The sequence below is a fragment of the Lissotriton helveticus genome, chromosome 10, assembly GCF_964261635.1.
Source record: "Lissotriton helveticus chromosome 10, aLisHel1.1, whole genome shotgun sequence".
Lineage (NCBI taxonomy): Eukaryota > Metazoa > Chordata > Amphibia > Caudata > Salamandridae > Lissotriton > Lissotriton helveticus.
Window position 1 is genome coordinate 1,203,069,175 of NC_136071.1, and position 24,436 is coordinate 1,203,093,610.

The following is a 24,436-nucleotide window of genomic DNA, read 5'->3' on the forward strand; positions in this document are numbered from 1 at the left end:
AGCACTCTGTAGTATCCTGCATTTGTAATGTAATGTATTTTCCACCTCCTGCTCAGCCGGTGCCTGTTCTCTGTGCCCAATAGAATGTTGGAGTCTAATGAGCCTCGGAATGTTGGGACTCAGAGAGGTGAAGCGAGAGTGGAGCATGGGCTGTGCAGCGGGCAGGCTGATCCTGGCGGGGCTCCCTTTCACAACTCTGCTACCTGTTGTATGGAACTAAGCTACTTGTTACCTGCTTGAATAAATCATCTCTACTTACAACTTCCCTACGTGGACCTCCTTAGTACACACTCTCACCGGCACCTTCACTGGCACTCTCACAGGCACTTTCACTGGCACTCTCACAGGCACTTTCACCGGCACTCTCACAGGCACTTTCACCGGCACTCTCACAGGCACTTTCACTGGCACTCTCACAGGTACTTTCACTGGCACTCTCACAGGCACTGTCACAAGCACTCTCACAAGCAGCCTCACAAGCACTCTCACACCTCAGGCTCACAGCTGTAGCGGGCACCAGGAGGGCACCAGGCGGGCAGCAGGCAATCCCCCGGTGCGCCGCACGGGTGGGGGGCCGGTTTGGGGCCCCTGGCGGCCGTTTTTGTTACAGGGTCATTTTTGCAGCATACCGGCCCTGTCAAAGAGCTCGCGGCACCCATAACCCCCTGTAGGGGGGGCGTCCGAGCACTTTGCCAGGGTCGGTTTTGGTTCCTAGTCCAGGCCTGCACAGCACCTTAAGTCACGTACCCTCAGCTGTGCTCTCCACCTGCCTCATCACACGGTGTAACCGAGAGACAGCGGGTCAGAGTGCTCGCATTCTGTTCCCATCATTCTGTCCTGAGGAATCTCATCACTCACACAAGGTTGTACTATAAATATTTAATTTTAATTATCCATGACATGTCAGACAACAACCGAGACCTCCTCTCCTCACAAGATCTGCCATCTCTCTTCGGGTGTACATTCTATTGCATCGCGACACTCTATGTAGACATTCCAAAACGGCACACTTCTCACTTTAAAAAAATATATATAATACACAACAGATCCTAATAGAGACATAGAAAACGGAAACATTGTAATTAACTTGAAGTCCATTAAACTAGAGGACATTTAGAATAAAGAATGTGCAAATAACTGGAATAAACAAGTAATAGAGCCCAGATAAAACTTAACAAAAGGTTGTGAGCAACCTCAACATCTAATGGACAATGCAATCATTGGGATGAGCAGGTTTACAAGAGTTACTTTTACTTTCCACAGAAAATCCACTCAAAGCATTACTGCCAATCTTAACCCCATCACACTTATCATCTGTCAACAGCTGGTCAGAAGTAGATAGATATTCCCCTTCACTGGATACCTAAGGTGTACTTTCACAACTCTTTCTAAAGGGAAACACTTTGTTCAGGTTCTAAGTGTCCATCATTTGTTTTCATTGTGTTCCTGTTTCACCACATGTTTTAGTACAGTGTATTTGGACCATTGTTTTGTTCCCCTGGACCTTTTATCATAACTAAGTCAGACTCACTTATATCTGTTAACTTAGTAGACGTCCTGCTAAGTAGACTTTCATTTCATCTTCTCTCTAGTTTTCCAATCTTTGTTGATACAGTTCACGAACGTCCCTTGTTCCACTCGATCCATCCATGACAAACACTAGTATTTGCTCTCCAACTTTCAAACAACTCAAAAGGCGTCTTGACTGTGGAAGAATGTGATTTGAAATTATAAGGTACTTATTTTTTTCTCACAATTTTCCACAGCTTTTCACAAGTTGAGTGCACTTTTGTACTGTTCTATTCAACCTTTCTAATATGCTATTCGTTTCTGGGTGGTATAACCCACTTCTTCCTGCTGGTTACCACTTCAAGTTCAAGTTCTGGCATTTATAAAGCGCACTACTCACCCATTGGGTCTCAAGGCGCTAGGGGAAGGGGTTCATTGTTTGTCGAAAAGCCAGGTTTTAAGTTCTTTTCTGAAGGAGATGTGGTTCTGAGTAAGGCGGAGGTGAGTGGGGAGTGAGTTCCACGTCTTGGCCGCCAGGAAGGCGAAGGATCTGCCACCCATGGTGCATTTCCGGATGCGTGGGACTGCGGCGAGGGCCTGATTGGACTATCTAAGTTGACGGGTGGGTTTGTAGAAGGACAGTCGAGTGTTGAGGCATTCGGGTCCTAGATTGTGGAGGGCTTTGTGTGCGTGGGTGAGAAGGCGGAAAGTAATTCTTTTGTTAACGGGAAGCCAGTGGAGATCTTTTAGATGTCTGGTGATGTGATCTTGGCGCGGAATGTCTAATATGAGTCTCGCTGACGCGTTTTGGATGCGCTGGAGTTTTTTCTGTAATTTTGCTGTGATTCCGGCGTAAAGTGTGTTGCCATAATCCAGTCGACTCGTGACCAGTGCGTGGGTGACAGTCTTTCTTGTTTCGAGAGGGATCCAGCGGAAGATCTTTTTGAGAATGCGAAGTACGTTGAAGCAGGAGGACGAGACGGCGTTGACTTGTCTGGACATCGAGAGGGAGGAGTCTAGGATGAAGCCAAGGTTACGTGCGTGGTCTGTGGGTGTGGGTGCTGCGCCAAGCGCGGAAGGCCACCAGGAATCGTCCCAAGCTGAGGGGGAAGAACCTAGGATGAGTACCTCCGTTTTGTCTGAGTTGAGTTTTAGTCGGCTATGTGTCATCCATTCGGCTACTTCTTTCATGCCTTCGTGAAGATTGGTTTTGGCGGTGTTGGGGTCTTTGGTGAGGGAGAGGATTAACTGGGTGTCGTCGGTGTAAGAGATGATGTTGAGGTTGTGTTGACGCGCGATGGAGGCAAGAGGACTCATGTAGACGTTGAAGAGGGTGGGGCTGAGTGAGGATCCTTGAGGTACGCCGCAGAGGTACTTCAGGACTCATACAATCACACAAGGTTAAACTATAGATATTTACTTTTAATTATCCGTCACATCTCAGCCACCAAGAGATATCTTTACTCTTCATGAGTTCTCTAGTTTCTCCCTCTGTGTGTACAATCAGTTGCATCATGCCTTTCTATAAAGACATTCCAAGAAGTCACAGGGGGATCGCTGAGGGAGATGTGCTCACGTGCTCTCATTCTGGCAGCATTAAATGTTGTGCATAAGGGAAACAAATGGAACAGTTATCAGCCTGCTCCAATGACATGGTGCAAGGAAAGAGTCAAGCAAGCCTGTGTACCTAGCCTATCCAAGTCTCATGGTGTGCATCAGAGACAGACGTGCCTCGGGGCTCGCAGCTTTTTCGTCTCCGAAGGACAGAGACTTTAGCGAACCAATGAATAGCGTCGAAAGCAGGCACCCCGGCAAGGGCCTGGTGAAATCCACATATAAAGAAAGGAAGTTTAATAACAGAAAATTTTAATGGAACGGTGCTTAGATGGCCCCTCAAGGAAATGTATCCCAAGCTTTTTGATACCTGTTTTAGTAATTTATTGTTTGTGGCTGATATTCCAATACTTCTCCTCAGCCATTCTATTGTGTGGCTCTCTAGACACGGTCCCACCTAACCATACAAATCGCCACAAAACACTCAGCTTTTGGTATGAGGTGATAGGGTCATACACCTATCATTAAAGCATGACACCACAGTGAGGAGAGCAGTGCACATCACAACAGAATTGTTAAGAAAAAAAGAAAACATTCTCTCATTTCAACTTGCTTCTTGATTACTGAGATTGGCATTCATGCTTTCAGCATGCGGCCTAGCTGCCCCAAAGAATCTTGACGGGTGTCACAACTGAAGTGTGTATAATTGCAACCCTGATGGAAAATGGCCCCATAGAATCAAAAGGAATCATTTTGTAATCATCCAATGAAGTCCACTAGCATTACTGAATATTATGATTGCCAAGGGCGGGACTACGCGTTTGCCAACTCTGCTAATACACTAGGGTGTGCTTTGTCCCCACACCTGTGCATAGACTGCTTGAACCTGTGTGGGTGAGCCTGTGGTGAATCCCTCACACATTAAGAGCTTCCAGGTACAGACACTTGTGCATGGGTGGCTGGGAATGCTTACACTATTGTGTCAATCTGTGTCTTGTTTGGTCTGTGAGGGCTCAGGATGGAACCGAGCAAATCATTCTTGAGAGACGTGGACATGGTCAATCAGTAAACGTCTTTGTACCCCCCTGGTGGAAATGGGTTGGTGGAATGTTTCAATGGGGCGGTTAACGGGAGTTACATGCAGAGGCGAGATTTTAGAAGGACTGCATGGAGGATTAGAAGAACTTTTTTGATTGAAAGCACTATAGGATGCCACAGGGTACTTCCCCATTTGAGTTGATGAGGGGCCGGGCGTCTTACACCCGCATGCTGCCGGGATCGACCTGTGGTCATAGGATGCTGAGGGCAGATTTAGTGAGACTTGTGGTGAAAGCTCAATGAAGTTATGAGGTTGGAAACAATACCAGGAACGGTTGAATATATCTGCAGATAGGGTGAGACTAAGGAAGGGCTGGAAGGATCCCCAAAGAGAAACCCTGTTAGAACCAAGGCAGGCAGCGGTGTTCAAGATCTGAGGAGTCACTCACCATGGGCCTGGTCCATCACAGGCCTCAGAGAGAGAATTCTGAGTGAATCTCAAGGATAGAAATGTGAGCAGGGTTGAAGGTTAAAGACCAGAGCAGGCTTAATGGACAGAGTCATCAACAGCCCCTGGAGTTGGGTATAGACCTAATAGGTTAAAGTTCAGAAAAGTCAAAAGTTAGGAGTCCACACTAGACCCAAAGAAGACAGAGGCAGGCCGGAGGTTGATGCTCAGAGCAGCCACAAGTGCAGAGTCCAGAGGAGACCCAGAGATAGAGTCCACACTAGACAGGGTTTACAGTCCAGAGCAGCTCCCATCAGAGGTGCCCAGGTCTCAGGGATTAAAATACAGAGTCATGCCTGGAGTTCAGAGAAGGCCTTAGGGATGGATCCTAGAGCATGCCCTAGAGGTGAAAGTCCAGATCAGCCTCCACAAATGGAGGCCAGGGCAGGTTTCAGAGGCTAAAGTTACAGGAGCACCAAGGGTGTATTGTACGCCTCAGGGATAGAGTCCAGAGCAGGTCTCAGGGGCTAAAGTCCACATCTGGCCACAAGGGCCAGGGTCCATGGCCATGTCACTGGATCTGCTGAGTCTCACAGCCCAGAAACTCCACTCTCAGGGCGATGCTGTTTTCCCAGCTGCGCGGGTGGATCCTCACGTACTGAGCAAAGAGCGGCAGGTCGAGCTCGTTCACCATCACACTGAGGTGATCTCGGTTTCCATTGAACACCTGCAGAGACAGAAAAAGAAAAAAACCTCAAACATTGACCAACATTGTGGAAAAAAAACCAGTGACAACAAGCATGTGCTGGAACATGAGTGATGTCACCACGAAACTGAGGCAGAATGTCACAGCTGTCTTGTGACACCCTCAGGAGTCAAACTCTTCAAGACACAATCACAGCAGTGATGGGATATCCTTTTTAATTCAGGTGTTTAACGCCGTACCTGTAAAGTGATGTTTCCTGTGATGTGGGGCGCTTTAATAATCAGGAGTTATGTTACACCTGTGACGTCAAGGTCCTTCATTTGCAGGTGTGATTTCGCACTTACAACGCGTCTTGATGTACTGGTGTGATGACACATCTGTGACGTGCTGCTCTTTACGTCACAGGTGTGATGTGAGACTCCTGGGTGGTGTGCCACATGTGAGTTCCTCCCCATCCACAGACACCTTAAAACAATCTAGAGTTTAATAAACTATTTGTGTACATTACTGCTGGGTTATCCTGAAGAACTCACCTCTGAGATTTCACCATATGACTAGATAAATCCAACTCATACCAAGAAAAAGGTTCACTAGCCAACCTTGAATGAATGAACCATTTTCAACTTGCGCATGGGCCAAAAACTACAGCAGGTGAATGACTCAGTCAGTCAGTCAGTCAATCCACTTTATTCGATTAATTAAAATTATAAAAGTACCGCACAAAAAATACAAAAACCACCAGACAAATAAAACAACACATTAACAGTAAAATTCATCAGTAATAAAACATAATGTGTCAAATTATATAAAATGTCCTTAAAATATAGATGTTTGGGCTTTAAGCATGAATTATCATAGAAATTTTCCTTTTCCTGAGGCGAACAGCAGCAACAAGGAAACTAGCAATATTAAAAATATCCTAAGTACTGTTAAACATCTGAAGCAACGCTGGTCTAACCTGTAAAAAGCCTTTATCCTTCAATAAGGGGACTAAAAACTTCCTGCGAATATCATTGTAGTAACGGCAAATCATCATAAAGTGCAATGTATCCTGCGGGGAATGGTTATCACACAGGGACCGACCAGCATCCTCTGGTTTACACCACCCCGGCAAATCCCCCAGCGTGAAATGGATCAGATTAAAACGAAATCTAGTGAGGAGCCAGTGGTGGAAAGGCTTGGTCACAATTCTCAGATAGGGTTCGATTAACATAGACGACTTTGTCAGATAATGGGCCCTAACCTGAGGTTTCTGTAGCTCCCGATCCTCTCGATTCAACGCCACTAGATTCAGAAACTGGGATTTTACCCAAGTCACATCTTCTTTTGTAATCCCCTCAGGAGAATTAAAAAGATCAGGCCGCCCCAATTTAAAGAGCATGAGTTTAACATGAGACAGCCATGGAATACTACTGGCTTTGTCCAGCTCAACGCAGTCCCGCAGGATCTGATGGTTCAGGGTAATATATGCGTTAAGGTTTAAAGCCAACAAACCAGCGGTGCTAGGCTCAACTGATCTGAAACATAGCCCAACCCCAGTTCCTGATGGGAAGCGAAAGTTGAGGAAGATTGTGCTACAGACAGAAGGGCACGTAGAAATCTATTTTCTGCTAACTGTACCCCATCCTGCTGGTGATTTGATTACAAGACCGGAAGCTACCATTATGCAATAACCTTATATTGCTACCCCAACATGCATCCCTTTAAAGAAAAGCAACACATCATAACAGGGCCAGGTTTAGCGCTGGTGGCGCCCGGTGCAACAGTGTTTGTTGGTGTCCCCATGACCTTCTCCCCCACGGATTTCCTCACTACCACTCTTTTACAGTGCCACTCAAGTCTCCATAACCATGCTCTCTCACCTGCATTTCCGAATGCAGCTCTTTGATAACAGGTAATATTAGGATTTTTGGGCCAGATGTACTACCATAGCATTTTGCGTCTGGTAAATTGCGACAAATTGAGAGTCTCAATTTGCGAGTCACAAAATGCTATGTACAACAGTGTCTGACACACTGTTTGCGATCACGAATGGGATCGCAAATTGCATGCCTCATGAATATCAATGAGTCTGTAGCAATGTGCGACCCCATTGGGAAAGGCTAGCAATCCCAGGATGGTGGCCTGCTGGGGGCAGCAGACCACCTGCCTGGGACTGCTTTGTCAATACAACAGTTTTTCTTAAATGCAGCACAGTTTCCTTAAAGGAGAATGGGATGCATTTAAAAAATAGAAATGAAACATTTTACAGTTTCATGTTTTAGGGCAGGCAGTTGTCCCTGAGACCACTACTTGCTCTTAAAAAAATGTTTGTGCATGCATTCCAAAAAGTGGAGGGGTCCCCTGGGGACCCTTTCCCGTTTGCGAGTACCTTACCACCCTTCTGAGAAGTGTGGTAAACTGCAAGTGTTTTGCAACCGCAATTGCGGTCAGAAAACATTCATACATGGGTTCTGGACTCGCTATTAGGAACGCACTTGGCACACCCTCCTAATAGCGAATTGCTAACCCTATTTTGCGAGTCGTTAATTGATTAGCCACTCGTAAAATAGGGTTGGTATATAGGCCACACATCTTTTGTGGTTGCAAACAGGCATAAAACACCTTTGCGACCACAAAAAACAGTCGTACATCTGGCCCCTAACATATAAACTGCAAGTAACAAAATGATCTCTCTGACAAAAGCAGTAAATTCCCAAACTATTTACATTACATGCACTTCTGTGATCTGCATTCTACCTGTGCTTTATTCTGCTTTATGATTCTAAATTTCCCCTAGACAAAGCTCCATCTCTCCGATGCAGCTCTGTTAATCACCAATGCTATCTTGAAATTTATATGTTTGCTGGAAAATTGCTGGAGGCGAGGAATGCTGCAGAAGGCGCTTTTAACTCTTTAACCCATTTACCGCGGCAGCAATTCTGCTGCGGTGCGGGCGTTATATTGCGCGGGCGGGGCCGCATCGGGCAACGGACGTGCACAGCACTACCGAGGCAATGCTCGCAATGGCCGTTAGCCGACGAACGCACGCAAGGGGTTAATATATTTGATTAAAATGGCCCCCCCCCCCCCGAAAGTCACCGCCGAGCTGGGAGGCACCGGTCGCACCGCCCTAGAGCTGGCCCGGCATCATAAAGCAATAGAGGGTTCAGAACATGTAAACATCCAGTGCATGCAGCCAGCATCCTATTTTATTCGCTGCTCCTCGACAGTCAAGTACTTCTGATATTCTTTCTATGTGAGTACTTATTGACTCATTTGATATATTGTTATTAGTATGGCAATGGTTCTGCCCTTCCAATTTATGGCTCGGCTATGCTTCGGCTTGGTAAGTATTTAGAGCTTGGAATTTTAGCCTTGTTGACTTTGTTTTTATGCCATCACAATATTGGCTTACCTACTTGTTTTAATGCAGCCTTGAATGACCGCTGGTCGTATTCTTCGATGTCTCAGGGCCCCGCATTTGATATGCGGCCTCCCTATCACCCTGTGTTTCTCTCCTGCTTGTGGTAACTCCTGCTTGTTCCCAGCGCAGTCACCAGCTCGCGGCGATAGCACACTTTCCACACATTTGCCAACGGGGCGCAGCGCAGTGCTGGATGCTTGACCTCCATGGTCGCAGCTTTAATAACGATTAAAAGAGGACTTTGAGTCCCAATTTTGGGCGGTTGCCTGTCAGCGTTGCATCAGCGAGAGCACATTGAGAGTGTGGTAACGAAGTCAACGCTGGATTCCCCCTTATTCCAGCCGCTTGATGACGCGCTAGAGCAGGGCGTGTTGCTTGGCTTTGCTAGTATTCAAGGGAGCACCTTGTAGCGGCTGTGCCAACGAGTGTACGGCTGTATTATTTTTGGTTTTAAACCCCAGTGGCATAATTCTTTGAAACCGAGCCTCTAAAGAGCCCCTTTTTGGTCAACAATCAGAGGGGCATATTATCAAGAACGGCGTTAAAATTATCACCGGTTTAGCGGCAGGAAACTGCAGCTAAACCGGCGATAAGGGAAGGTTCTTACACCCAGTTTCAGCCTGATGTAGATTTTATGGGAGAGTCTATTAAAAAGTATATGGAGGACAAACGTAGGCTTCCAGTGAGGGAGGCAGTTGATGCTGCACTTGACAAGAGGAAGAGGGTATCATCTTAAAGAGTTTTGGGGCTACTGTCATCATCCATTCAGGCCATTTCACCATGTCCTTTGCACTACAGAGGCCTTCAGAGACTGAAAGGTTTGGGCCTGAGAAAAGGCTTGTGGCATAGGGACTCACTATGGGCACTCACCTACTCTATTAGTAGATGCTCGAGAGGATCTAGAGAGGTGGCTGGGAATCTAGAGGCTTGGAAAGGCAAGGCCAGCTTTGGGAATGTTCCCGACCTAGGCTGGAATCGGATGCCAGCAATTTAGGTTGGGGAGCTAGTTTGAACATCTTGAAACATGGGGAAGATGGTCCACGGAGAAACAATCACTTCGTATACATTTTTTAGAGTTGTTGGCAGGTTGAATGCCTTGATGAGCTTCATAGAGTTGTTGATGAATAGCGTGAAAATGATTCGTTTAGACAATTTCTTTGCTGTGTCATCTATTAACTGCCTGGGCAATTCTAGATCAAAGGCTCTGGCAGACCAGCCTAATGGATTTGGTACTTCTGTTGGGATCACAAGATTGCGTTGAGACCAGCGCTTATTCTAGGCCTTCAGAATGTAAGGGCAGATTGGAATTTCAGACACCTCAGGGACTTGAGCAATTGTAAATTGAATCCAGAGGTTTTCAGTCTGATTCAAGGGCTATGGTGTCCGGTTCAAGTAGACTTGTTTGCAAGCAGACTGACTTACCAGGTTCCTAGGTACTTCAGTTGGAGGCCAGAACCGGAGGCAGTGGCAGTAGACACTGTTCTGCAGGATCGGGGAAGAGAGGGAGGCTATGCCTTTCCCTCTTCTCCATGATCTAGAGAGTATTGATGAAGATAAGGTTGGTAGTTTGCAGCATTTTTCTGGTGACACCCTTTTGGAGGTCACACGTTTTGTTCCCAGGGGTGATGGAGTTTTCAGTAGCTAAACTCAGGTTTGTACCAATATCTTTGGGTCTTCTGATGGATTCATAGGGAGAAGAGTATCTTTTGGTTCTAGAAGGGAAAATTAACCTGTTTGTTTGGAGGATTTCAGGGGTACTAGCAGACATTCAGGCCTTTCAGGAAAACCTAAAGATCAATTGGATGAATCTTGGGCTCCGGGAGTTAGTAATAGATACAAAGGTGTTTGGAAGAAGTGGTGTAGTTGGTGCATGGAAAGGGATTTTGATCCTGTGGATGCTCCTGCAGCTGAGGTAGCTAATTACGGAGCAGTGTGTAGAATTTAGGGCTGACATATAGGACTAATAATAGGTTAGCTCTTTATGCTGGTCATGCATTAATTGATATCATCCCCTTACCAGGACGATTCTCGTGTGATTTCTTTCACCCAATTCTTTCCATCAGCAGGGGAGGCCAGACACTCTTAAAAAGAACATCTCACTTTCTAACTCAACTCTAACTGCCTTCTTCATCTTTAGTGCACCAGTAATAGTCCGACAGTCTGTGGAGTAGCTAGGCCTTTTGCAGCCCATGGCGGTCCTAGCCTTTGCCGCCCAGTGGACGTCGAAGGTAAAAGCGGGGGGAAAGCCGACAGCCCCCTGTGGCTACCCCACTGTTGATAGTTCTATGGGGGTCTTAGATAAATGTAACCCTTCCTAAATTATCTAAAAAAAACCCCATACGTTTCTTGTTTTTAACTATTTTTGGACGTGTCATCTTTTCCTTTGTTTAACTATCATGCAGCCAGCTTCAGAATGCTGCAATTGTTCTTATTTCTTCTACACTTTAAAACCTATTGAATATGATTTTTAAAAAAGAATAAAAAAATTGAGGCTTGCCAAGGCTTGGCCTATTGGCTTTGTCACTGCCTGTTAATATTTGTAAACTTTAAAAGGATCTGTTTTTTTAACACTGGCGTCTTTCACAGGCCTCTTTCATTCATCCTTCATAGGACTTGATCACAAATGTGACAAAAGTTAGATATTTGGACAAAATATTGATTTAGAAATATTGAGTTACAGAAATATTGATTTTTAAATATTGTGCCACATAAAAATCACGATGCAGAAACATCGTTGACAAGAATATAGATTCTTTAGGTAAGTGATATCGATTTCAAGAACATGTGTGTTGTTAATATAGTATTCAATACTAAAGTTGTAAAAATTATTGTTTTTTTAATTATTTTTTTGTTTTAGTCCATATATTAATTGTATATGGTAAATATTGTTTGCATAATTGACAATATTTGTAAATATAGTGTGTATTTTAAGTGATTTATAATTTAATTATCAATAGTAATTTATAGTATTGTAGTGGGTTGTGAGGTTTGTAGGCTGGATCTGGTGGCTAGGTGGACTAATGCGTCCAACTGGAGGTACCTGTGTTCGACCTCATAATCACAGGTTCAAATCCCGGCGTGTCCACTCAGCATTTCATCCGTCTGAGGTTGATAAATGAGTACCACTGAGTTGGGTAACAATGAATATCTGTTATTCAGCGCCTTGAGACCCATCGCAGTGAACGTGCGCTTTACAAACACATATGTTATGCTAGTGGTATAGGATGGGAAGTTAATTAAGTATAAGTCATTTTAAATGCATTCATAATTATTTAATCAAAAATGTATTATGTAAATTACGCACTTTTTAAATTTTAGGTGTGGGTTGTTGAGTTTGTAGGGGTACGAGATGGAAAGTTAATTAACTAATTGAATAATAATGAATGTATTATTAATTATTTCATTGATTGCTAATTATGTAAATTGTGTAATCATGATATTTTTTAAGTTATATTTTAGGGTGCGGGTTGTTGAATTTGTCAGGGTATGGAGTGGGAAGGTAATTAAGTGATAATTAATGAATGATTAATTAATAATCTTTTTTAAATTATTTAATTGATGAATAATAATGTTAATTGTGTAATACTTACATTTGTTATATTATATATTCGGCGCAGGCTGTTGTGTTTATAGGGGCATAGGTTGGGGAGTTAGTGAAGTAATAATTAATTAACAATTAATGATTTATTAATAATTATTTATTTGATTGTTAAATATGTTAATGGTGTTCTATTTATTTAATTTAGTTATATTGTAAGTGTGGGCAGTTAGGTTTGTGGGAGTATAGTGTGAGAACTTAATTAGGTAATGTGTTAATACATTTTTTTAAATATTTTAATCCAAAATTTGTTATTAACAATTGCTATAATCATGTCAATTGTTTTATTGTTTTAGAATTTTATATATATTGTTTTTATATTAAGAGTTACATATTTCTGTTAAACTAATAGGGTTATTAAAATATATTATGTGTTTTAAGTGAAGTACTTTCCCTTATGTTGCACAGACTGGAGTGAGAATAGTCAACTTAACACCTCTGAACCCCAACGCTAACCTTCCTGTTGTACAGACTGGAGTGGAAATTGTAAATTTCACGCCTCTAAAGTCCAACACTTTCCCCACTGTTACACAGACTGGAGTTGGAATAATATATTTTACCTCTCCGCAGTCCAACACTTTCTCTACTGTTGCACAGACTAGAGTTGGAATAGTAAAATGCACCTCTCCAAAGTCCAACGCTTTCCCTACTATTGGACAGACTGGAGTGGGAATAATACATTTTACCTCTCTGAAGCCCAACGCTTTCCCACGTTTTGTACAGACTGGAGAGGGAATAGTCAATTTAACACCTCTGAAGTCCAACGCTTTCCCTTCTGCTACATAGACTGGAGTGGGAATAGGCAATGTAACACCTCTGAAATCAAATGCTTTCCTTGCTGTTGCACAGACTGGCGTGGGAATAGTAAATGTTTCCCCTCCGAACTCCAATGCCTTTCCTACTCTTGCAGACAGTGGGAAGGGAATAGTAAGTTTTACCCCTCTGAAGTCCAACACTTTCCCTATTGTTGCATAGACTGGAGTGGGAATAGTAAATGTAACCCCTCGAAGTCCAACGGTTTCTCTACTGTTGTAAAGATTGGAGTGGTAATAGTACATTTACTCCCTGTGAAGTCCAACACTTTCTTTACCGTTGCACAGACTGGAGTGGTGATAGTGTATGTTTTATTTTGGGACTTAAATACTTATTTATTTGAATTGTTGAAATATATATATATATATAGTTGTGTTATATGCTTTTTTATTTCATTTTATATTATTTGTCTTTATATAGATCTTTTTTAATTTATGCAATATTTTTAATAATTGTTTTTAAATGTTATAGTGTTTATTTAATTAATTTGCTAATGTGTTTTATATTGTTTATGTCTTTTGAATATATATATCTATACTACTATAATAAAGGAAGAACTTTCAGCCTTTGAGGCGGGTAAACTCGGGAACCACAGCGCCAATCCACACACCCGATACACCGTTGGAATCGTCAGGGTGTGTAGATGGTTATAGGCTATATAAATGTAAAAAAAAACGTGATTTAAAAAATTTAAAGCACAAAAAAAAGGAGTCCCTCTGAAGTAGCGCCGGCCGCGCCGTGCTTGCTCACGTCAGGAGCGCTGGGAGGAGCGGCGTCCAGGAGCGTGACGAGGAGCGGGCGACATGGCGCGGGGGAGGAGCGGTGACGTGAGGAGCAGCGAACAGGCCAGCGGCGGTGCGAGCAGCGCACAGGCTGGAGGAGCGGCGGCTGAGGTAAGGGAGCGGCGAACATGGCACGGGGGAGGAGCGGTGACGTGAGGAGCAGCGGATAGGCCAGCGGCGGTGCGAACAGCGGACAGGCGGGAGGAGTGGCGGCTCAGGTAAGGGGACCCATGTCAGGGCAGGCGGGGGTCGGGGCAGGCGGGTGATGGGCCGGGCGAGGGCCCGGGCTGCTGCACAATGTCGGGGCGGGCGGGGGTCGGGGAAGCCTGTTGCACCCGGACAAGGTCGGGACGGGCTGCTAGTATATATATATATATATATATATATATATATATATATATATATATATATATATATATATATATATATATATATATGAAATGTGATATCAATTAAAATAGTTTTTTATTGATAGAGTTACATTATATATATGTATATATTAAAACATGTAGTTGACGAATACCATATCCCCAATGCCTCTAAGCCAACTATTGAATTTGAGTGTAGCCAATATGTGAAAAGGAGTTGTGAGGGTGGTAGAACATAAAGAGCCCGATTCGCAAAAGTAATCCTAACTCTACGACTTTCAGTATTCACAAAGCACATTCAGGAGTGGTAAAGTTAGGATTTTGTCTAAGTTTAAGTTTTGGTCTTACATTTAACTTAAGACTAGGCCTAGGCGTAGTTCACGTAGTATACTTTGAACTTCACGTAGTACTCTGCGTAGATAGCTGATGACAATGTGTACTTGTCTGCTCTGTTAAAAAAATGCAAAATAATTGCAAATGGCATACTGCACAGTGCCAGTTATGAAAAAATAAGTATCTCTAACTTTATATGCTAAAGTGCATATAGTACTTTCACAAAAGTGAAATTGAAAAATTAGTAAGCAGTGAGAGAGGTGATGATTTTGGGATCCTCCCTAACCTAGGGGGAGTACCAAACAGATGCCTTGAAAACATACAAAAAAACACATCTTATTGAACGATTTGGTGGTGGTCCCAGCCTCTTAGGACCACCCCAAGCACAGTTATTGGCAAAAAAACATTCCCAACCAAAGGCCTTGCAAAGCATTATGGGATGAGATTAGCAGTGGGCAGTGAATATTATATAGTATACAATAACACAAGAATTCTACAAAGAGCTGCAGTTCAACTGGTGGTTACTAGATGTCCCTCACGAGTCAAATGCAAATGCTTGATGAAAGAGTTTCAATGGTTTTGCATTTGACTCGTGAGGGACATCTAGTAACGAATAGTGGAACTGTAGCTTGATGTAAGAATAAGTTCAATGCTTTGTATTTGACTCGTGAGGGACATCTAGTAACGATAAAAATAGATGCCTCCAAGTTTTTCTGAAAGTATTTCCTTGCTGAACATTCAGTGTGGCCCATGTCCCTGTAGCAGGGTGTTTCCTGTCAGGCGTACATTTCTTTCTCTCACAGAGTCTGACTGTCCCTTTGTACACGTCATTATGTCCTAATATCTATGTCCCCCTAACCACGTTACCGAGCTGCCTCAGCACATTATGAGTTACTCCCAGAACTGTGTCTCCCACCCCATGTCCGTGGACTCCTCTGACCATGTTATACTCTATCAGTGTCTGTGTCTCCCACTCCTATGTCCATGTGTTCCTGTGTCCATGGGAGTGGGCACCTGTGCCTTCTGTTCCACAGTGTGAGTACACCACTAGTACACATGTAGTGGAGAAGCGTGGCTCAGTGGTTAGAGGCGGCAGACCCGGAAGCTGAGATCGACCATGGACCAGGGTTCGATTCCCCGCCTCGGCGGGTCTCGGGCTCAAAAATTCCACGGACTCGACAATTCTCGCTCCGGTGCCTACTCGAATCACGGGGTCACACTCTGCGACTCTGGGCAATAGCTTGCTTAATCTCCACTATGGCCCCTCGCGGCGGGATGCCTGGCTTTCACCTTGTGGACACCCTGCCGGGGTTTCTCACAGGGGAATACCAGGACGGGTTCCCTAAGCAAGCGCCAGGATGCCCTTTGGGTGACAGGTTTGCGCTATATAAGTACACCTACATTTACACATTTACATTTACATGTTTACTGCCCCGAGTGACTGCCATCCGGTCTCTTTGTCCCATGTGCATGTGGCACTGTGTTTGTGCCCCTGTGTTGGAATGCACCAGAGACCCCACTGTAGTGATTCTTGCGCCTATTTCACTGTGTCCTTGTGTGTTTGCTAGAGCCTCCTGCCTTTAAAGGGGCAGGTATTCAATACCTCCAAATATTTCATTTGAAAGGGAGAGTACCTGCAGTTCGCAATCGAGTGTGGTCCGAATAACTGGTGTGGGCCAGCAAAAGCTGGCAACAGCGGCTTCATTCAGTGGGAGCAACTGGTAACCTAGAATTGCTTGCAAATCATTTTGTGAGCAAATTTAGCTAAATTTAGCCAAAGTCACTAATGCCTCTTACCTCCTTGCTGTAGTTCCTGCAGGTATCTCTTACCTCATCGTTGTGGTTCCTGCAGTTATCGCGTACCTCACCACTGTGATTCTTACAGGTAAATCATACCTCACTGCTGTGGCTGCCGCAGATGTCTCTTACTTCACTGCTGTGGTTAGGTATCTCTAAGAATGCTGTAGTTAATTCAAGTATCTGTTACCTTACCTGCTGTAGTTCCTGGAGTTATCCCTCACATCATCACAGTGGTTCCTTTAGGTGCCTCTTACCTCATCGCTCTAGTTCCTGCAGGTATTTCTTACCTCATCACTGTAGTTCCTGCAGGTATTTCTTACCTCATCACTGTATTTCCTGCAGGTATTTCCTACCTCATCAATGTAGCTCCTGCATGCATCTCCTTCCTCACAGCTGTCGTTTCCTCATATCACTAATCTCACCACTACGACTCCTGCAAGAATCACGTACATCAGCCCTGCAGCCAGTCCAGCGCCTGCTGCCACAATGACCTACCTTGGGCTGTCCGTTCTGCAGAACAGGTGTCCAGTCCGCCCCATCCTGGCTGACAGAGACGGTGTACTCCTTCACATACATGGAGGTCAGCATGGCCTTGGCCCCCTGGGTGACGATGCCGGTCACCCTCACGCGTCTGTTGAAGTGCACCTGCAGCCACTCCTTCTGGGAGTTCGCCTGGGGGGAGAGAGGTAAGTCTTCAGCCAGGAGCACCACAAGAGGGGAGAGTCGCTTTAATGTATGCAGGCAAAGTACACTTTGGGTTTCTTACTACCCCATAAATGTCCCCGGGAACCCCGGAGAAACCAAGAGCTCCATAGACCGTGCCCTAGCAGTGGGCCAGGACACATCTGACTATCTGGACAGATCCTACAAGCAAAGACCACTTGAAGCAGTCAACCTCTTCAACTACCACCTGTCAATCATCTGACCTCAAGAACGAGTGCCTCACCGTCCGGGTCAGCGGACGTGAGGAGCTAGGGGTGACTATGGACTACAATCTCTCGCCTGCACCTCAAGGAAATCAAGTGTCCCGCTGAAGCTTTTACTTGTTGAGACGCCTTCGGCAAATTTCCCCCTCCTTTGGCATTACAACCCTTAGACTCACACACATGCTTATCCCTCACATGTTATGTTCTTATTATTGATTTTTTTATTATTATCCATTTTTTTGAACTATTCTTATTTTTAGGAGGAGTTAGGTGGGGGTTTTCGATGTTTTGAAACCTGTGGTGGTCTCTTTTGAGGCTTCTATCATAACTTTTTCTGCCCTTGATAATAATGTTGTTCCTTATATTCCCCATCTCATTAAACACTGTAAAGTGCTCTGATACCCACAAGGGTCATGTTTGTGCTATGTAAAAAATGTTAATCTTATACAAATTTTGAACATCCCATCCTTTGTAAAGGCTTGAACAGGTGGAGGCTCTTTTCTTGTCAAGGAGTCTAAGATATTGAACTTGAGACCAGCATAACAAGGACAAATGGACAAACACTTTGGGGCAGATTCATGACGACTGGCGCATCCTTACAAATCAGCAGGGATGCGCCAGGTAAGATGCGTCATGCAAGTTTACCCTTGCGCCACCACAGATGCGCTGCATTTATTATGCGGCGCATCGTGGTGCAAGGATAAACACATGCGTGACGCATCTCCCGTCGGCAGCGTGGTGCATTGCTGGAGTCGTGTTGCAAGACCCGTGAGACCTAATCTGTGAGTGGCCAGAAGTCTAGAAATCATCCCTGCACCCAGCCTGCCCCTGACCATGAAGACCGCTTGATTGCACAGAGCCCGGCTGACCAACCTGCTCTACGTCCAGTCTGGGTATCGATGAACCAGCTGTGCTCCCACTGTCCTGAGGCTCTTGTGACCTGAACCCTCATTTGGGATCCCACAGACTGACCTGTTAGAGGCCTTGTGCAGCCTATCTTGAGGTGGCCCCCCTTCTTTGTAGAGTGCCTGCTATCAACAACTCCAGCACTCTTCTCCTGGCCGTATCCGGGTTGCTCCCGACAAACTGTTGGTGGAACATTGGACCTGGGCTTGCTACTGTCCTAAAACCAGAAGGCAAACCCCGAGAACTGCCTACACGATGTTCTGTACATTTATGGGTTTTCTCCAATTGGAATACATTGTGTGGAATTGTGCACAAATGTGAGTTATTTTACGAACTTTGAAAATTCATACCAAAATAAGTACTTACCTGCGAACAAAATTCTTGGTCTGAAAAATTATATCAAATTAAGGGGCGGATTACGATGCGGTTGGAAAATGCGCCAACTGTAGGTCGGAGCCTTTCCTCAACGCATCGTAATATGTCGATCAGATTCCTTTCCCCCCACCTCATTATGATGGAGGTGGTTGGAAAGGAATCTGTTCGGTCATTTAAACAGGCTTCTGGTTGGCTCGGAGAGCCTGTCTGCCAGCCGGAATGCTGCCAGTAATCCCAAGGGTGGCTCTTTCTGCCTGAGGGATTAAAATGTTGGGTTTCGGCAGCCTTTCTGTGCCGGCTTTACTGACACAAAAAGGCTGTCTGAGCTCAGCTTTGGGGGCCCCCAGTAGGGCCCACTTGGGTGCACGGCTTCCAGTTGGAGGCAGAGGGGGCAACTATGGTGCCCCCCTGTTTATCTGTGTACCCCGTGGCAGGTACCTTGAGGTGCCTGCCACGGTTTGCAGGGATGAACTACACCTCCTATTTTACAAAGGAAGCATGCATTCTGGCTGGAATACATGCTCCGATTGTAATGTTTCCATCGGTCTTGACTGCCAACCAGCTGTCAGTCGGTCCCATGACCGAGACGATCTCCGCCCGACATCGTACTAGGGCCCCAAGGTTTATTTTTGCTAAGTGATCTCAAAGTATTCTTGAGTGTGTCTCATTTATTGCCTCTGTGAGTACAACAAATGCTTAGCACTACCCTCTAATAAGCCTGACTGCTGCCCACACTACCACAAATAAAGAACTAGTATTATCTACCTTTGCCTCTGCAAGCCAATCTGGGGTTCACAGGACTCTCTGCACAGTGCACTTCTTTTTAGTGCTATATATAGAAACTAAGCTTCCTACACTGTGTCAGACAAAGCCTCTTGCAAGAGACCCCATGTCAGACCTAGTCAGACTGTGTTAGAAAGAGACTCTTGCAGAGAGTCCATTTCAGACCCAGCATCCCAGTGTCAGACAAAGAACCTTGCAGAGACCCCATGTCAGACCTAGTCAGACTGTGTTAGAAAGAGACTCTTGCAGAGAGTCCATTTCAGGCCCAGCATCCCAGTGTCAGACAAAGAACCTTGCAGAGACCCCATGTCAGACCTAGTCAGACTGTGTTAGAAAGAGACTCTTGCAGAGAGTCCATTTCAGACCTAGCATCCCAGTGTCAGACAAAGAACCTTGCAGAGACCCATGTCAGACCTAATGTCTCTGTGTTAGACAAAGATTCTTGGGGAGACCCCATGTCATACCTACTTTCCCAGTGTCAGATAAAGACTCTTGGGGGTGACCCAATGCCAGCCGCAGTGTCCCTGTGTCAGATAAAAAACCTTTGGAGGAGAGCCCTTGTCAGACTTGGCGTCAATTAGCCTGATTTTGAATTCAGTGGATGAGTTACTCCATCACAAACGTGACGCATACCTGTCCACTTTATTAGCAGCTCATTTTATCCTATTACAAGTGTAATACGGCATACAGGATATCTGTGACGTTTATGACGGACTAACACATCCACTAAACACTAAACCGGGTCTCAAGACTCTTGCAAGAGATGTATTGGAGTAGTATCTCTGTGTCAGAAAAACTATCTTGTGGGAGAACTCACGTCAGGCCAAGGACCCTCATTACCTTCGGTCTCCAAGCATTAATCCTCCCCTGGAGATTGAGTCGCGCCAGGCTCGGCTCCCAGGAGGAGAAGACATTGTCTATGTAGGACGAGGATCGTATCTGCTTGTTTGCGATGGCTTTGCTCTCCATCCCAAGGGGCATGGAACAACCTGGAACAAAAGGAAAAGAGTGAGGTACTTCCACTTTATATTCACCTATCTATAACAACTGCAACAAGATCTTGGTACCGCTAGACTCTGCCAATGCTAGTTTCACAGCAAGAAGAACCACAAAAAACTGCATTGTCCTCTGTGCCAATAGGAAGATGTCTTCTAAGTAACTCTACTCCAGCAGAAGAAAGAACGCTTCCAAAATACTGCACTCCTAGTCAGCAGCAGGTGGAAGACTGTTATAAACTGCACTCCTAGGCAGTTGGAAGACTTCATATAAACTGCATTCCCAGTCTGCAGCAGCTGGAAGACTGATTATAAACAGAACTCCCAGTTGCACCAGCTAGAAGTCTGATTAGAAACTCTACTGCAAGTCAGTGGAGTGGAGTAGATTGGCTGGATTAGAGTAGAGTAGATATGAAGGTAGTGTGGCAGATTAGAGTGAGGGAGTTTGGAGTGGAGTAGATTAAAGAGAGATGTTTCGAGCGGGGTAGTTTGGATTGGGGTAGAATTGAGTGGAGTGGGATAGAATGCAGTGGATTTGGGTAGATTGGAGAGGAGCAGGTTAGAGTGGAGTGGGTTTGATTGGAGAGGGGTAGAGTGGGATGTGGCAGATTGCAGTAAGGAGGGGCAGAGTGGTGTGGAGGGGGTAGATTGGAGTGGACTAGACGGGTAGATTGGAATGTGGTAGATTGAGGTGAGGTAGATTGGGGAGGGGTAGATGATAGTTGGGTAGACTGAGGTGGAGTGAGGTGGGGTAGATGGGAGTGTGGTGGATTAGGTAGAGTGGGTTAGAATGGAGTAGCGTGTGGTAGATTGGATCGAAGTCGAGTGGGGTAGGTTTGAGTAGAGTGGTGGAGTGGAGTGGAGAGGAGAAGATTAGAGAGGAGTGGAGTGTGGCAGATTGGGTGGATTGGAGTGTGGTAGATCAATCAATCAAAGGAGATTTATAGAGTGCTACATATCACCTGTGAGAGTATCTGGGTGCTGGGGGGGGGAGGAGGAGAGAATTTCGCAGCTCCAGCCCATCTATTGAATAGTTTCAGTTTCTCCCTGAACTCCTGAGGGGTTGGGGCTGTTAGGAGTTGAAGGGGAAGACCGTTCCAGTGTTTAGAGGTCATGTGGAGGAAGGCGCGGCCACCTCTTCTGATTCTAAGGATGCGCAACGTGTTAGAAACATAGAAGGACATTGAAAGTTCTTGTGAAATGGGTTAGTGGAAGTTTACTTTGTGGTTGAGGTAGGTTGGGCCATAGTTTGGGAGGGTTTTGTGGGTGCGGGTGAGGAGTTGAACTGGCAATGTTTCTTAATGGGGAGCCAGCGCAGTGCTTTGAGTTGGGGTCTTATGTGGGTTCGCCTAGGAAGGTCGAGGGCGAGCCTTGCTGCTGCGGTGGCTGGTGCCAAGGGCTTGGGTGATACTGTTTCTAGTGTCGGAGGGGAGCCATTTGAACATTGTCTTCAGCATGTGGAGGATGTGGAAGCAGAAGAGTCAGCATTCACCTGTTTTTTCACTGTGAGCTTACTGTTGAATATGATGCCTAGGTTTTAGTGTGTTCTGTGGGTGTGGGGGTGTTGGACCCGGTCCTTTGGGCAGGTTTACCCCGTGACTTTTTGCTTTTTCCTAGCCTGTTTTTGGAACCTGGATTGGTGATTGTAGGCCTCTGCGCACTTTTTCACTGTGGTACAGTATAAAGTGCGTGTGCTTTCTGTGTATGGATGGTGAGTGACCTGCCCTCCCATAGGAATGACTGGGAAATATGTATGCCCATGGTAGATTCCTGATGCGTGGGGAGTGCAGGGGCGAGTTTGATATGTATGAACTCGTGAGAATGAATGCTGCAGAATGGTGTTTGCGGCATGGTTGTGTGTAGTCTAGAAGCGCCACTTTTAGAAGTTGGCATAATTGTGTAGTGAGTCTGCTAGCACGTGATTGGCTGATGGGCCTGGCCCAGGCATGCCTGGGCCTGTTGGTAGATGGACTGTCTGGTTTGAGTAGAACAGGGTCTGCAGGGTCTGCAAGGCCCCGGAGGAGGGGGTAGATGAAAGGCCCCTCTGCTGTCAGGGATGGGAGGAAAGAGCATCTGGTGGTGCCGGGCTGTGCCTGTCGCCCACCCTGCTGGCTCTCCATCCTGGCGGCCCCCTGTCACCTCTGGCCCTGAAGCTGTCAGGGAGACGTAAACCAGAAACATTCCAGTACTCAGGGCCCCTTGCACGAAAGCTTCAAAGTACTTCAAAGGCATTTCTGTGTATAAGAAGGGACGGTGTCTCCTTCCAAAAGGTTCTTGTCTTTGCTCTTGTGGCTGACTGGGATCTACGAGGGGTGGGCGCTGCCCAGCCCCTGGACACCTGAATTCCTGGACTCCTGGGGGACCCTTCTGCCTGCCTGGGCTGAAGGGGGGACTTGGCTTTGCCCCTGGGGAAGTTCTGGGACCCTGGCAGCATGGAGAAGCTGCCTTTTCCTGGGGAGAGCGCTGGAGTTGATTTCTAGCGCCTGGAGGCGCTGGGCTTCCCCCTGAGCGCCTGGGAGCGCTCTGCCTGCTGTCTAGAGCTCTGGGGGCGCTTAATTTCCCCCACGCGCTTGAGAGCGCCTTTTCTGGACTTTCTAGCGCTTAGGAGCGCTTTTCCTGCTTGTTTATAGCGCTGGATGCGCTGAGGATTCCTGCCTGCATGGATATAATTATCTACGAGTGCCCACCTCGATCTGTCGCGGAGGAAAACAAACCACGAAGGGGCCGCGACCGGATTGGCCGGGACCCGAGGAGAGCCGTGCTCTGATTGGCCCGTGGATCGGCGAGGCCGCGCTGCCATTGGTTGGCGGCCTCGCGTCATGAGGGGCTCGGCGCAGGAGCCGCGACGTGATTGGCTGGGCCGCGCCGAGGAAGAAGGAAGATGGCGCTGCCTGCTGGCGGGTCGGCCGGGCTCCCGTGAGCTAAGGGAGCCCGGCGGCATCTGAGGAGACGAGGCGGCCGGTTGGCAGGGCTCCCGTGTACCAAGGGAGCCCTGCAGGAAGAGAGAGGTTCGACCGCCCCCGTCCTGCCGCGAGAGAAGAGACTGCCCGGGAGCCTGGCTGGCTCCACTCTGCGTCCCGGTCCCGAGACGGGGGACCGGGCCAAGCGAGGAGAGTCTGCGAGGAGCAGGAGCTCCTCCGTTGCCGCCGAGCCCCGCCCCCGCCGCGCAGGAGACCCGGTGAGTCTGGGCGGAGGGCTGGGCAGAGTGGGGAAGAAGAGAGGCGCCGGGACACGTTGTCGGTGTTCGCGCCTAGTGCCATCGCGAAGCCGTGAAGGCTTCAAGGGCGGCCCCGGTTGGCAGTGGGTCGCCCCAACGTCCACGGAGCCCGGAGAGGCTCCCCGCCTCATGTGGTATTCAGAACCCTGAGAGGCTCTGGGGGGCATTTTTAGAAGTTGGAGTCCCCCGTGGGGGACTCCACCGTGAACGACGCGGAATCAGGGCGGCCCCGATTGGCAGAGGGTCGCCCCACCGTGGAAAAGCCTGGAGAAGGCCCTGAGGGGGCATTTCTTTGTCCAAAGTCCGACGAGGCTCATGGGAGCACCAGTGTTTTAAGAGCCTGTGTGGCTCCAACGGTTGGCATCATTGCTTTAGAGCCTCTGTGGCTCCAACGTCTGGGGCATGTGTGTTATGCCCAGAGCCTGTGTGGCTCCAGCAGTGGCGCAGTTGGCGCCGAAGGGCCAGTGAGGGCCCTGGCTCAGTTCTGTTGTTCTCCAGGTGCCCAGCACTTAGTGGGCACCTGCTACATTTAGGCTTTTTGGTACTTTGAGACTGGCGCTGCATGGCAGCGCACCCTGACACTGAGACTCAGGGCGTCTGAGCCCCAACAAGGCCATTGGCCTAGGGACTGCCACAGGTGGTGGCTTATGTGAGTTTGTGCGCAATCATATGGTTATTGCACCTCTGAATGTGATTTCTTGCATCATGTGTTATTCCTGCACCTCTGAAGGTTTTTAGGCCTCATGTGATTTTTGCGCTATTGTATTACTTTGACACCCCTGAATGTTTCATGCATTATGTGTCTTTCTCTTCTTGCGCTACACCTCTGAATGTTTAGTCATCATGTGTCTTCTTGCGCTGCACCCCTGACTGTATTTT

The 24,436-nt window shown here is 46.6% G+C and overlaps 1 protein-coding gene across 1 annotated transcript in view; it reads right to left on the bottom strand.

The window, feature by feature from the left end:
• Positions 1-864: 864 nt before the first annotated feature.
• The window catches only part of F8 (coagulation factor VIII), a 289,264-nt gene continuing 265,692 nt past the window's right edge, over positions 865-24,436 (bottom strand). The window contains exons 20-22 of the mRNA XM_078664066.1: positions 20,186-20,334; positions 16,851-17,027; positions 865-5,276 (exon numbers count right to left, since the gene is read on the bottom strand). Coding sequence (XP_078520192.1) covers positions 5,121-5,276; positions 16,851-17,027; positions 20,186-20,334 — 482 coding nt within the window. The 3' untranslated portion in view covers positions 865-5,120. The remainder of the gene's footprint in view (positions 5,277-16,850; positions 17,028-20,185; positions 20,335-24,436) is intronic.